Source organism: Trichosporon asahii, assembly GCF_000293215.1.
Source record: "Trichosporon asahii var. asahii CBS 2479 unplaced genomic scaffold scaffold00025, whole genome shotgun sequence".
In the NCBI taxonomy this organism is placed as follows: domain Eukaryota; kingdom Fungi; phylum Basidiomycota; class Tremellomycetes; order Trichosporonales; family Trichosporonaceae; genus Trichosporon; species Trichosporon asahii.
In genome coordinates, this window is record NW_014040899.1 from 175,738 (window position 1) to 188,915 (window position 13,178).

The following is a 13,178-nucleotide window of genomic DNA, read 5'->3' on the forward strand; positions in this document are numbered from 1 at the left end:
ACGTGTACGGGCTGCACGACAAGGCGTTCATCAAGTGCCTGACCGACCAGACGACGGATGAGCAGAAGAAGCTCTTCCTCGAGCCAGCTAAGGCTGACAAGATCATCGGGTGCTATGCCCAGACGGAACTCAGTCATGGAAGCAATGTGCGCGGACTGGAGACGACGGCGACGTGGGACGAGAAGACGGGCGACTTTATCATCCACTCGCCCCAGCTCACTAGTGCCAAGTGGTGGATTGGAACCCTCGGCCGGACCGCCAACTATGCCCTCGTCATGGCGCAGCTCATCGTGAAGGGTAAGAATCTCGGCCCGCACACGTTTGTCGTCCCCGTTCGCAGCCTCGAGACACATGAGCCCCTCGAGGGCGTTTACGTGGGCGACATCGGACCCAAGTTTGGCTACAAGTAAGTCGCTCCGGCCAGTGAACACAATGCGGACCATCGCTCGCTAGCTCGCTCCGCTCGCGCTAACGCCCAGTTCCATGGACAACGGCTTTGTGCTGTTCAACCATGTCCGCATCCCCTACGTTAACATGCTCGCCCGCTTCCAGTACGTCGACCCCAAGACGGGCGAGTACAAGCGCCGCGGCTCGCCCGCCTTCGTGTACGGCGGCATGACGTACCTCCGCGTCGGCATTGCTGCCGACGCGGCGACTACGCTCGCGCGCGCGTGCGCCATTGCGATCCGCTACGCTGCGATCCGGAAGCAGTTCGCGGACGAGGACAAGCCCAAGGACGGCGAGACGGCTGTGCTCAACTACAGCCTTGTGCAGCAGCGTCTCCTCCCCCTCATCGCGACTTCTTATGCGCTCTATTTCGCGTGCCAGGAACTCAAGGACCTGTACGCCAACTACGACAAGCTCCTCTCCGCGGGCAAGACGCAGCAGGCCGAGGCCCTCCTCGCCGAGCTGCACGTGCAGTCCTGTGCGCTCAAGAGCCACGGCACCACCATCTCCGTCGAGGGCATCGAGACGTGCCGTCGCGCATGTGGCGGACACGGCTACGCGCAGTACTCGGGCATCGGACACTTGTACGCCGAAATGCTGCCCAGTGTCACGTACGAGGGCGACAACTACATGCTCACGAAGCAAGTGGCCGCCTTGAGGATACTGCGGGAGACTTGCTTCGTGAGCGCCGTCCCCCTCTCCTCCGCGGACGACTGGACCGTGTGCGTCGCCTCAACCGACGAGGCGACTGACAAGTGCTGCGCCTCAGCCTCTGGTGTGCGGTGCCCGATCTGGGGCTGCCGCCTCTCGCTGAAGGACTCGGCGCAGCAGAGCACCTTCACGACGTGCACGGACAATGCGTCTGGCATCTCGAACGGCGGCCGCAAGCGCGCGTGCAAGTCGTACCAGGCGACGTACGACGAGGCGCTGAAGCAGCTCCAGGTCGGCGAGGGATGGTGGTCGTCCCCGCTTGCCGAGGGGCACATTGCCTGCTCGCCCTTTGGCGGGCGCAACGAGTCGGCCGCCGAGTGCTGCACCGCCGCCAACGGCCAGAAACAGGCCAAGGACGAGGACAAACATACCCCCGAGACGTGCATGCTCGCCGACGCAGACAGGGCCAAGTACGAAGAGTGCTGCAGGAGAACCACGACGCGTACGCCGTCTGCACGAGCTCCGTCGCTACTGCCGCGCCCACTGCCGCGCCCTCCGCTGCTGCCAACGTCGCCAAGTCGGCCGCCGCCCCCGGCGCCAACAGGAAGACCGCCCTCGCGCTCGCTGCCCTCGCCGTCGCCGCGCTCGGTGCACTCTAAGAAGCCCCCCTTCTTCTCCCAGTAACCACTCTGTCATTGTCAATAGCATAGCGCCCCGACACTTTGTGACATTGCGCAGTCATGCAGTATACATACAGAGCGTGGGAGGCATGGGCACTTGGGCTTGGGAACATTACGAGATTATAGAGGGGAGGAGAGGAGGAGAAGGCACAGGATAGTGTGAGGGTGAAGGTGGAGGAGCAGACCTGGTGGGAGAGAAGCGATAGATAAGGAGGGGAAGGGGTGAGCGAGAGAGAAGGAGCAGATACGATTATAGAGCAACGCCAAGCCGGGCAGATTCCCGGCGCCTAATGAAACTTGACGAGATAGATAAGCATTCAATCGATAAACACAGTTGAGGGCGAGGCGCTATAGACAGTGAGGGTGAAGGGTGGAAACAATCTACGAAGCATGGTTGCATTGGCGCTCGTTCTTCGCGCGGCGGTCAGGCCGGTCTCGTCCTAGTCGACGTTTCGTTTTCAATGGGCTGTGCGGGACGTGCGGGTCGACAGCGTGGAGTCGGCGACTAGAGCACCGCCGCAACCGCCCCAACGAGCGCGAGTAGAAGACCGGCCGCAACGCCGCGGCGCGGCGCCCCGCCGCCGCTCCCGCTCCCGCTTTCGCTCTTCCAGCTCCAAGCGCCGGCGCCGTCTTGCCCGGTGCGATTCTCGCCACAAACAGCATACGCGCCCATGGCCGCAACACAGCCGGCAAAGGCGTCGAGCGTCTTTGAATTGTTCGGCAAAGCGCACGGCGAGTTGGCCAGCGGCGGCCAGCGCAGCTTGCCGTCTGGCGCGCAGCAGGCGGATACACTGGCCAGGCCGGCCGCGTACACGTCCGTCAGCACTTCGGTGTGCTTGGGGCCCCAGGCGCCGCTTTGGCTTCCGCTGGTTGTGCTGGGGGCGGGGGAGGGGGTGCCGGCAGAGGAAGCAGCGGAGGCAGCGGACGCAGCGGAGGTCGTGTTGGTACTGGTGCGGTTGCCCGTGCTCATATACGATGGCCACGTCTGCGGCTCCCACGTGAGTTCCGCCGCGGGCCCAACGTAGGCCACACACAGCGCCGTGCTCGGGTCGAGGGGGATGTACGAGTCGCTGAGGTCATTGACGAGCTGCTCAGTGGCATCGAGCAGCGCCTCGGAGTAGCTCTTACAGATCGCGAGGCGCGAGACACCCGGCGTGTCGCCGAGAAGATCACCGAGGGTGGCCTCTTGCGAATTGGCCGGCTCGCGAATCGTAGTCCGCGCCGGACCCTCAGTCACTGTCGTTGCGAAATCGGTCGTGGTCGTGGTTGTAGTTGTGGTTGTCGCGAAGGGAGAGTCGGAGGTTCGGTTTGCGTCGGACGCGCCGCCGCCGATCCAGCCGCCCCCGTTTGTCGGACGAGAGGTGGTGCCGGACGAGCGGGAGGAGGACGTGCTGCTCTGGGGGTTGGGGCCGCTTGGGCCGCTTGTGGGACCCGAAGTGGGTCCGCCCGTCGGGCGGGGGTTGCTTGTCGTTGGAGGGTTGGTGGGGCCAGACGAGCTCGATGTATCTGGCATCAGCTAAGTTGGGAAAGGAACGTACCGTCAAACCCGCTGGGACCGCCGTCGCCGGGCGTCTCTGGCCCGCCGTCGCCGGGGACGCCGGTGGTGTCGGGCGGCTCGCTGGTGGTGCTTGCGGGATTGCTTGTGGTGCTTGGCATATCGCTCGTGGTGCTCGGAGGACTGGTGGTGCTGGGGTTGTCGCTGGGGTTGGTCTCGTTACCGCCTCCCTCTTGGCGTTTCGTGTACCAGCCGCGCTCGATGGCGATTTTGCGCTTGTTGTTGCCCTGCGTCTGCGTCTGCGTCTGCGTTGCGTTTGCGGAGCCCGACGTCGCGCTCGCCACCACCGCCGACGAGGAGGGAGTGGTGCCGTCCAGACCACGGAGACAGTCCTCGAATGGCTTGCCCTGCTCATTAACGAGACGACAGCCGAGCGTCTCGTTCCAAGCCCCCTGGACTGAGGAACAGCACGAATGCTCGCTCTTCAGGTCCAAGGGACGGGGACGTTCGGGCGCGTACCACACTTTGAGCGAGCGGCAGATGGCGTAGCTGATCATGGCGTCGGGGGGGATGAGGGTTGCGTTGAAGAAGCCCACGGCGGGGACGGGGCGGAGCGGGACTGTCACTGGCATTGAGGGGGCGGACGTCGTCGACGTGGGCGCCATGTTGTCTGGTGGCGTGTCGGGTCGGGTAGTTGGAATGTTTGGAGAGTTTCGTTGATGGAAGGTTTGATGGAGACGAAGGTTGAAGCGTGAACGAGGCGCCGTCCACTCCTTGAAAGGTATGCCGATGTAGCAGCTGCGAGTGATGTGAGTCTGATGTCAAGACGACGATGAGACGGTGAGTGATGAGAGGTGATGAGAGATGTTCTGTCGTTCTCCTCAAGCAGCAGCTCCTCTCAGCATCCATTGTTTGTCCTCCAAGGCCCTCCAACCCGTACAATGGCGCCCCCGACAATACCAAGAGCGCGCCGAGACGCAGCAAGACTTGTTTGGTTCGGGGGCGCAGGACCAGTGCGCATTCCCAGCCACTGACCGAAGGATGGCCAGAACAATAGATCGCCGGATGCGCGAGGCCAAGGAGTCGTGCAGAAGGCGGGGAGGGACCCAAAGGATGCCCAAAGAAGGCCCAAAGCGGGCCCGAGAGAAGCGGATGGGCGGATGGGCATGCTCAACGCGCTCGCGCGCTCGTCGGCTCGTCGGGCTGGGCACGCTGGGCATCCAGCCGGTTGGTAGGGCGCCTTTCCGATCGTCGCGGCGCTCTCGCATTTGCGGCGACTGTTGCCAGGAGAGCAAGTTTGGGGGTCTCCTTTGCCTGGGCGATCAGCTATGTGCGCCGGGCGAGCCATGCGCGCCATGCGCTGTCCCCGATGCTCAGGTGCTGGGAAGGTGTTTCGTGGCTGCATCAGTTCATATCAGTTTCAGCTCCGCTCGCCTGCCAGCCTGCCCGCGGACCATCCTCGTGAACGGGCGCGACAGTCTAAGGAGTGTAGCCTAGCCTGGCACCGTCGAGACAGCCCCGAGACACGGAAACCGCCACAGTCTCAGGAGAGTCCTGTAGCTTGTAGTCGTCGCTGCTCGCCGCTCGGTGTCTGCCGTCCAACGCGACAAGTTTGTCGACATATCTCCGCATCGATCGCTGCCGTCAGATCAGTCAGTCAGTGTTTACTACTCAATACGGTCGTCGAAGCATAGTGTGATTCAATTTGTCTTTGTTTTGCCATCGGTTCTAGATGTTTATATTCACTTTTGCGGTGTCCATGGGCACACGCGGCCTGCCGACCGGGGTGCTGTCCTTGTCCTTCTTCTCCTTCTCCGCGAGAGCGCAGGCTGAGCAGCGTCGAGTTCTCGCGCGAGCCAAAGAGATGGCTCGCGGACGAGAGCGACGGCCGGATCCCATCCTCCTCCTCGTCCTCATCACCACCTGCTCGCCCCCGCTTTCGGCGCGGGCCCACGTCGGACCCGGATTTAGGCCGGTCCCTCGTTATCCATGTCGGCGATCTCCTCGCCATAGACATCGGGGTGCTTGCGGAAGCACTCCTGCATGCCCTTGAACTGCTCGATGCAGTCCATGCCCTTGGGCTCCTGGGTCGAGTGGACGAAGCACGAGAAGGCGGCCTTGAACTCCTCGCCACACGGGCCCGTCGCCATGCCGCCGAGACAGGGGCAGTCCCAGTTGATCTCGCCCGTCTCCTCGTTGTACGCGCCCTGCGCCTCGGCATCGGGCGACACGGGCGCCATCTTGCTGTTCGGGTTCGGCGTGTAGTCGCCCTTGAGCGCGCGCTCGGCGTTGTCGATCAAGGCGTCAAGGTGGATGTCCACCTCGTGCACGAAGTCCTTGGCCGCGTTGACCTCGGAGGCGTCTGGGTGTTAGCGGAGTTCCGAGCGAGTCCCGAGCGGAGCGAGGAATGAGCGGGCGTTGAAGCGCCGACAGAGATCGCAGTGAGGTGAAGACGGGCGGTGGGCATGGTGGTAGTGGAGGACAGCGACGGTGACATCATCGTCGACGACAAGGCACGGAGTCATGCACACCAGCCCCGGAGACGATATCGGCGTCGAGACGGCGACGGCGGCGGCACGATCACTCAGCAAAGGGCCAACATGACCAAGCCTCCAGGGGTCGCTTGCGTCGGCCGAACACCTCCACCCGCCTCCACCGGGGTCATGGCTGAGAGTCTCCGAATTACGATTTCGCAGCCGTCTCCGTCGCGAGCCAAGACCGGGCGACCGACTCCCACTGACTCTCCAGCTGCTCCGTCTACGTCTGCGTACTCTCTGGGAATGATTGAATCCTCGCCTCGGGCGCTCGTCTCGTTGCGCTCGCCCCCCCGGCTCCGGCGTACTCACTAGGACCCTCCTCCGGCTGTCCCTCGTCGGCATCCTGCACCTCGTCCTCCTCCTCGATCTCCTCCTCGCCCTTCTTGCTGTCGGGGTTGGGGGCGGTGCGGTCCTTCCTCTGCTTCTCGGTGATGCTGAGAGCGACAGCGAGCGCGGCTCCGGCACCGAGCACCATGAGGAGCTGGGCGCCGTCCGAGCTGCCGCCCGTGGGCGCGGTCGCGCCCTGGTTCGGGCCGGCCTCGGAAGATTTGAAGCGGATCGAGCGGGCGACAGAGGGGGCGGCGCGGGGCGCGGCAGTGGCAACGCGGAGGCTGCGCGCGGCGGGACGGAGGCTGCGGGCGAACATTATTGAGACTTAAGGTGTAGTGGAAGGTCAGAGAATGGTGGGAGATCTTTTTCGTCATAGCCCCCCCGCGGTGGCTGCTTTATCTTCCGATCCTTGGCGGAGATGCAGCCATCTCCGCGGTTATTCGCATGCAAGAATGGCATTACAACTAGTCCTAATCACTACAAGTTGGTTTCTAATCTGATTATTACACCGTGAACATTTCGAACGAAGATCGACTTGAGAGCTGAAAGGCACTCGCACCTTCGTCGGTCGTCAACGTCATCCCACACCGAGCACTTCTACCACCATCGTGCCTCTTCGCCGAACTGTCATGCGCACCGCTCGCTTCTCGCTTCTTCCCACGCTGCCTCGCTGTCCCGTGGAGCGAGATACTCCGTCTCGGGCAACCGGGGGTTGACGGCAGCACGCGCCGGGAGCAGAAACGATGTGCACTTTTGCGATCAGATGTGGCGTGGAAGCTTGCGAGTTGCGGACCGGGTTGGCGACTACTTGTCGATCACCAGCTTCCAGCGCCAGTCATCCCAGTCCATGACGTCCACGCCCGGACTGTCAATGTACGCTCCCTGTCCCTCGTCATAGACACAGATGACCCGCACGGGGCTCGTGCTGACCCTTTCCTCGCCCCGGTACAGAGCGAGTCGGTATCCCTTAGCTGCTGATCGTCCGCCCTCGCACCGCGCTGCTGTGGCCTCGTAGAATCGATCCTCGGGGTCAAAGGGGAGCCGGTCGTGGACCTCGAGCGGGGCGACAGAATAAGGGTCTCGAGCCGAGGCACCCATACTGGGCCGTGTGCAAACTTGCTCGAGCAGGACGTGCGTCACGTTCAGGTCCTGGGCTTGCCACACGACCCAGTTGGAGAGGTAGAACTTGAACGTCGACCCGGCGTCGGCGGGGGGCGCAAGGATACACTGTGCGTCAGCTAGCCGATTCAACGCTGAGCTGGGAGTGATGTTGCACACATGGCAGGCGTCGAACAACTTCCATTGCCCACCTAACGCTGTGCGCTCGGTGGTAGCTTGCACTTACACTCGGCGGAATGCCAAACTCGCGATTTGGCCCCGGCGGCCCAGCGATCAACTGGCAGATCCCAATGAAGGGCTCATACCAACACCCATCCCCGACATTGCCCCATTTCCCCTCAAACTCGAGCCAAGACTGGTCTCCCGTATGCTCGATACGGTGTCCATACTCTGGCCCGTTCCAAAACTCGATCGGCACAACATGCCCCTTTGTGTCCCACAGGGCTCCGCGGTCGTCGCATACATCCACTAGCTGCCAGAGATTCAGCAGCTGCGCGTACACGTGCTTGCCCGCGTTGGGCCAAACACCGTGGCTGCCATGCGCGATGTAAGCGACGGGCCGCCCGTCGATCTTTTCTACGTCCTCCCACCGGTATGTGCCGGCGGAGAAGGCGCCGCCGCTGTGCGTGTCTGGGGTTAGCTGGCCAACTGATGTGCAGCTGTGATGGAGACGACTTACTGAAGTCGGCCGAGACGGCTGATCCGTTGATGGTGCGCAGTCGCAGGCGTTCCCAGTCCGTCACGTCTGATGTCAGCTGCCACCAACTGACTCAGCTCACGATTTCCGAGCCAGCCGAGGTATCCGACCTCCTTGCCCAGATTGTACGGGTAGAACCTGCTGTCAGCTTGCGAAAATCGACCAGCACGCACGTCCAATACCACAGATCCTGTCGTCAGCTTTCCGCTCCATCAATCGAGCTGAGGACTCACGACAACGCCGTGCCCCTGGTCGACCCAGAACCCGTACACCTCATCATGCACCCTCCCCCGTCCATCTGGGCCCATCTCGAGAGCGCCCTCCTGTCCCGCCGGGCCGTACATGAAGTAACTCGGCTCCGTGTTGAATATCGGCTGGGCGTTGGCGGGATGCTCGGTCGAGAGGTGCATCCGTTTCGGCGACTCCATGTACTCGAGCGAGCCGAGGCCGCCGGGCGACAGTGTTCCGGGTAACTGGGGCGTCAGCTACTCCTTCAAGGCGACCAGCTACTAGGGGGTACATACCGGGTCAAACTTGGTGTGGTTCAGGTACTCTATCTGTCGGAGTCAGCTCTCCGCTTTGTGAGTTTGCCACCCACGTAGTCGTACCGATCGAGCATCCACTTGACGGAGCTCGGGTAGAAGCGTTCCGTCGACCTGGGATGTCAGTTACACTTGCAGAGTACTGCTAACTCACGCAAGTTTGAAGATGGGGGCAAACTTGTCTAGGAGTTGTGCCATTTCCTTCTTCTTCTCCGGGGGCGAGGTCGAGGGCGCCCGTTGCAGCCGGGGGTCGGCTGTTCTTGAGTCATTCCGTGATGTCGGGGTGAATGACGCTTGTGAAGAGGAGAAGGGCCAGAATGCGGAGACGTATGTGGCCAGGAGCAGGATGTGCAATGCCTGGCCATGTCCGAGGACTAGCATTGTGCTCGTTGGTTGGAAAGGGTTGGTTGATGGGTACGGCGTCGGAGTTGTTGATGGACCTTGTGTCTTCCCTCGTTCCGCAGTACCAGAGAGACACCGCCGCTGGGCTGCTCAGATGACGGTGACAGTGGAGGTGACAGCAATCACGTGACCACAAGGCTCACCCTGAAAAAGGGGCTCGGCAATGGTGGCTTGGTGGTTCCTGGATTGCTTAGTGCGGGGACCTTAAAGGAAGGGCAAAGGGACTCGGGCGCAGTGGTAGTTCCGCTCGATCCGCTCTCGAACACTCGGCACACGGATGGTGCGAGTAGTAGTTGGAGTGCGGCGTATAGACCGATGCGGAGAGAGGGAAGAGAGAGGAAGGAGGGCGGGCATGCGGGGATGCACGCACGACGACGCACAGGGCACGCAGGAGTGAGTGAGTCTGACAGTCCAGCAGCCTCGGCCTTATCCTCGACCGGATCATGGGCATCGGCGCTCCGTCCTCTTCCAAAGTTGCTGCTATCTGCGAATGGCGCGATGAGAGAGAGAGAGAGAACCGAGTCGAGACCCGCTGTGTGTCGACCGACCGACCTCATCGAGTGGCCCCTCTCATAATCCCCGCTCACCCACCCAATCACACTCCGGGCCGGAATCAGCAGTGTCCCTGGCTATTCTTGCTCCGCACATCCCAATATCCCATCGCTCACTCCCTCCAAAAATATATATATAAACCGCCACCCTGCACCCCCCACTCGACCTCCTTTTTTTCTCACAATCCATTACTCTCTTCTCTCCTTACTCCCCCCTCACCATGTCCTCCAACACAGGTCAGTCAGGATAGTAGTAAGACGCAGCAAAAGCCTTCATCCGGCCAAAGCAAGCACCTCTACCCCCCCTCTCAACCGCAACAAATATGATCCGATAAAGCGTACAACTCGGAAGTCTTTTCTCTGCAATCGACAAAGACTTGACGAGACGCAACACGGGTGCCGGGCTTGCAACCAGTGGATCGGACGGGTTTTCACACCCGCCTCCCATGCAGTCTGTGCTGAGATCATACCGTTGAGCGGACCAGGATAATGCCTGCGTCGCTAGTTGCCTCTCTCCCCTTTTGTCACGCTCACGCTCCTCTGCAGCCAGTGTCACAGACTGGCGTAACATGTAAGTACTTACATACGTGGTGTTCAGTGCCTTTTGGGTATCTTCTCACCAGTTAGCACGGTGCCTGCGGGGTTCCTGAGAGAGCGATTAGGCTGACTTTAACAGTACGAACGTTCGCGATTCCACACCATGGCACAAGGACAAGGGCCGTCTCAAGCTCAACTTTTTCCTGAGCATCATCTTCATTGGAATGGTCCTTAACGGATGTGAGTATAGTTGATGCAGCTTCGCAATTGGTTAGGACGAGCTGACGATCAGACGATGGCACGCTCATTTCGGGTCTGCAAGCCTTCGACTCGTGGCACGAGGACCTCGGCCTGACCGAGGACAACCCGCGCAGTGCCGCGCTCATCGGTCTCCTCAACGCCGCCGGTCCCATCTCTGGTTTCTTCATTGGTCCCATCATCTCGTACATCGATGACACCTGGGGCCGCAAGTGGGGCATTCGTTTTTACGGCTACACCATCATGATTGGTACTGTCATTTCTTGTGTCGCGGGTGTCTCGGGTGCGCACGGCAACAAGGGCTACGCCGTCTTTGTCGTCGGCCGCTTCATCATTGGCTTCGGCCTCGCCGCGTTCCTCATGACTTCCCTCGTCGTCGTGCAGGAGATCACGCACCCCCGCTCTCGTCAGCGTGTCGCCTCGTCCTGGAACAGCTACTACATCCTCGGCATGGTCATCTCGTCCTGGGTCAACTTTGGCTCTTCGTACCTGAAGAACTCGTGGGGCTGGCGCATCCCCTACATCCTCCAGCTGCCGTTTGCGTTCTACATCCTCATCGCTGTGCAGTTTGTTCCCGAGACGCCCCGTTTCCTGCTCTCCAAGGGCAAGGACCAGGAGGCGCTCCAGTTCCTCGCCAACTACCACGGTAACGGCGACACGTCTGACCCTCTCGTACTCTTCGAGTTTGACGAGATGAAGGACGCGATCGAGTCTGAGCGCATCGCCAAGGCTGAGAAGTGGAGCGTCATCCTCCGCTCCCACGCCAACCGCCACCGCCTGGGCCTCGCCCTCCTCATGACGTTCTGCACGCAGATGTCCGGCTCCAGTATCATTTACTACTACTACACGGTCGTCTTTGAGAGTGTCGGCATCACCGACCCCTCGGTGCAGACGGGTATTGCGGCCGGCCTCAACATGTTCACATGGGTGTGCCAGATTGCGAGTGTCATGACGGAGCGCTTCTTCGGCAAGAAGCGCATCCTGCTCTGGTGCTGGCCGCTCATGATCCTGACCTTTGTCGGTCTCACGGTCTCGGGCTCTTGTTACGACAAGAGCGGCGGCACGGACCACTCTTCCGCCATCGCGACTGTCGTGCTGGTCTGGATCTTCCTCGGCGTGTTCAACGTTGCCTGCCCCATCATCTACTCGTACCCCGCCGAAGTGCAGACGTACTCGATGCGTTCCAAGGGTCTGCTCGTGTGGAACCAGGCCCAGCAGATCCAGGGCACGTACGTCACCTTTGTCGACAGCATCGCCCTCGAGCGCATCAAGTACTGGTACTACCTCGTGTACCTCCCGCTCCTGATTGCGCAGTGGATCCTCATCAAGCTGTTCATGGTCGAGACGAACGGGTTCACGCTTGAGGAGATTGCGCTCGCCTTCGACTCGATGGAGCGTCTGCCCTTCACGGGCCACGCGCAGCCGGCCGGAGAGGCCGAGCAGGGCAAGAGTGTCACCGCCAGCGAGCCCGACACCAAGGAGCCCGCTAGTCCCCAGCTCGACACGAAGGACAAGGTCCCCACTGCCGCTACTCAGTAAAATGCGTCCCCCTTCTCCGACGCACTCCATCATCTCCCCTGCGATACAGATGCAGGTGTGAAGATATTTTCCATATCTCTTGACTACCACGCTCTCTTGAAAAATGTATATGGTGCCCCGTGACCCAGTTATTATCTAATCACCTGTTCGTGAAGAACTGAAGCTTTCCGCGGCCCCCGCGGGGTGGATTGCATTCCAGACTAAGCGTTGATGACAGGTGTTGTTCGGGGGCCGGTCTCCCCAGCTACAGTAGTTCAGTTTCGGCTGGGGCTAGGCTGCTTTCCGCTCACCGAGCAATGACGGATCCAGCATCCAGCCAAGGATGCATAGTCCGAAAGCAAGGGGGACTAATCCGTTAGCATGCATCGCGACTTTGGCCGTACAAACCAAGAAGAGGATGCATCTATGGTGCTGGCCAGGTGTTAGATGTATGGACAGTGGGCAAGCGGTGGGCTCCACTTCCCCGATGGGTGCGGGGAACCGGTTATGAAGGTCTCGGGCACGTCCGATGGTGCCAAGCTAACCCCTCACCACCGGATCCTCATCCATCCGGAACCCCCAATATATCATCGAGCCCGCCCATCCTCGATCACACCGATCCCATCCTCCTAGACACCTCCTAGACCCTCTCTACACTCCCCTTTCTAACACCTCTCTCTCGGACCGACGATCAGAAGCAAGACAGCAGCCATGTCGATCCCCGACTGGGTCACCGCCCTCCTCCCCGCCAAGCTCGAGGGTCCCTCTCTTCTCTCCGCCGAGCGCTCCAACTCCTCCGTCGACCCGGCCGCCCTGGCCAAGCTGCTGCATGGAGAGGACCAGCTCGCCCTCCGGGCACGCGTCGAGGCGATTCTGCGGCAGGAGGGCTTCGACGCACAGCTCGCAGCGCTCCCCTCGCAATCGCGGGTTGAGAAGATGGAATCCTCCCTCCGGCGGGGCAAGCACCTGAAGGCCCTGCGGAAGCAGCACAACTGGGACGATGCATCGTACACTGCGGCCATTGGCGCCAGTGGCGAGATGAACGTGTACGGGCTGCACGACAAGGCGTTCATCAAGTGCCTGACCGACCAGACGACGGATGAGCAGAAGAAGCTCTTCCTCGAGCCAGCTAAGGCTGACAAGATCATCGGGTGCTATGCCCAGACGGAACTCAGTCATGGAAGCAATGTGCGCGGACTGGAGACGACGGCGACGTGGGACGAGAAGACGGGCGACTTTATCATCCACTCGCCCCAGCTCACTAGTGCCAAGTGGTGGATTGGAACCCTCGGCCGGACCGCCAACTATGCCCTCGTCATGGCGCAGCTCATCGTGAAGGGTAAGAATCTCGGCCCGCACACGTTTGTCGTCCCCGTTCGCAGCCTCGAGAGATGTCGGGGTGAATGACGCTTGT

The 13,178-nt window shown here is 61.2% G+C and overlaps 6 protein-coding genes across 6 annotated transcripts; 3 read left to right on the forward strand and 3 right to left on the reverse strand.

The window, feature by feature from the left end:
- Positions 1 to 275: 275 nt before the first annotated feature.
- Positions 276 to 1,936, forward strand: A1Q1_00543 (acyl-coenzyme A oxidase; the record flags this gene model as incomplete). Its single annotated transcript, XM_014325858.1, has 3 exons — positions 276 to 406; positions 480 to 1,568; positions 1,837 to 1,936. The coding sequence occupies 3 exons, from the start codon at positions 276 to 278 to the stop codon at positions 1,934 to 1,936; spliced, it is 1,320 nt and encodes a 439-aa protein (XP_014181333.1).
- Positions 1,937 to 2,283: 347 nt separating this feature from the next.
- Positions 2,284 to 3,938, reverse strand: A1Q1_00544 (uncharacterized protein; the record flags this gene model as incomplete). The annotated part of the gene is made up of 2 exons (XM_014325859.1): positions 2,284 to 3,014; positions 3,317 to 3,938. 2 exons carry the CDS (start codon positions 3,936 to 3,938, stop codon positions 2,284 to 2,286), a joined length of 1,353 nt encoding a protein of 450 aa, XP_014181334.1.
- Positions 3,939 to 5,240: 1,302 nt separating this feature from the next.
- A1Q1_00545 (CHCH domain-containing protein) lies at positions 5,241 to 6,456 on the reverse strand (the record flags this gene model as incomplete). The annotated part of the gene is made up of 2 exons (XM_014325860.1): positions 5,241 to 5,635; positions 6,120 to 6,456. 2 exons carry the CDS (start codon positions 6,454 to 6,456, stop codon positions 5,241 to 5,243), a joined length of 732 nt encoding a protein of 243 aa, XP_014181335.1.
- Positions 6,457 to 6,944: 488 nt separating this feature from the next.
- A1Q1_00546 (protein-vacuolar targeting-related protein) lies at positions 6,945 to 8,879 on the reverse strand (the record flags this gene model as incomplete). The annotated part of the gene is made up of 7 exons (XM_014325861.1): positions 6,945 to 7,367; positions 7,486 to 7,879; positions 7,939 to 8,069; positions 8,190 to 8,429; positions 8,481 to 8,513; positions 8,555 to 8,612; positions 8,653 to 8,879. The coding sequence occupies 7 exons, from the start codon at positions 8,877 to 8,879 to the stop codon at positions 6,945 to 6,947; spliced, it is 1,506 nt and encodes a 501-aa protein (XP_014181336.1).
- A 793-nt stretch (positions 8,880 to 9,672) lies between these two features.
- Positions 9,673 to 11,785, forward strand: A1Q1_00547 (uncharacterized protein; the record flags this gene model as incomplete). The annotated part of the gene is made up of 4 exons (XM_014325862.1): positions 9,673 to 9,688; positions 9,998 to 10,022; positions 10,128 to 10,228; positions 10,281 to 11,785. 4 exons carry the CDS (start codon positions 9,673 to 9,675, stop codon positions 11,783 to 11,785), a joined length of 1,647 nt encoding a protein of 548 aa, XP_014181337.1.
- Positions 11,786 to 12,475: 690 nt separating this feature from the next.
- On the forward strand, positions 12,476 to 13,171 carry A1Q1_00548 (acyl-coenzyme A oxidase; the record flags this gene model as incomplete). Its single annotated transcript, XM_014325863.1, has 1 exon — positions 12,476 to 13,171. The coding sequence occupies one exon, from the start codon at positions 12,476 to 12,478 to the stop codon at positions 13,169 to 13,171; it is 696 nt and encodes a 231-aa protein (XP_014181338.1).
- Between the last annotated feature and the right edge of the window lie 7 nt (positions 13,172 to 13,178).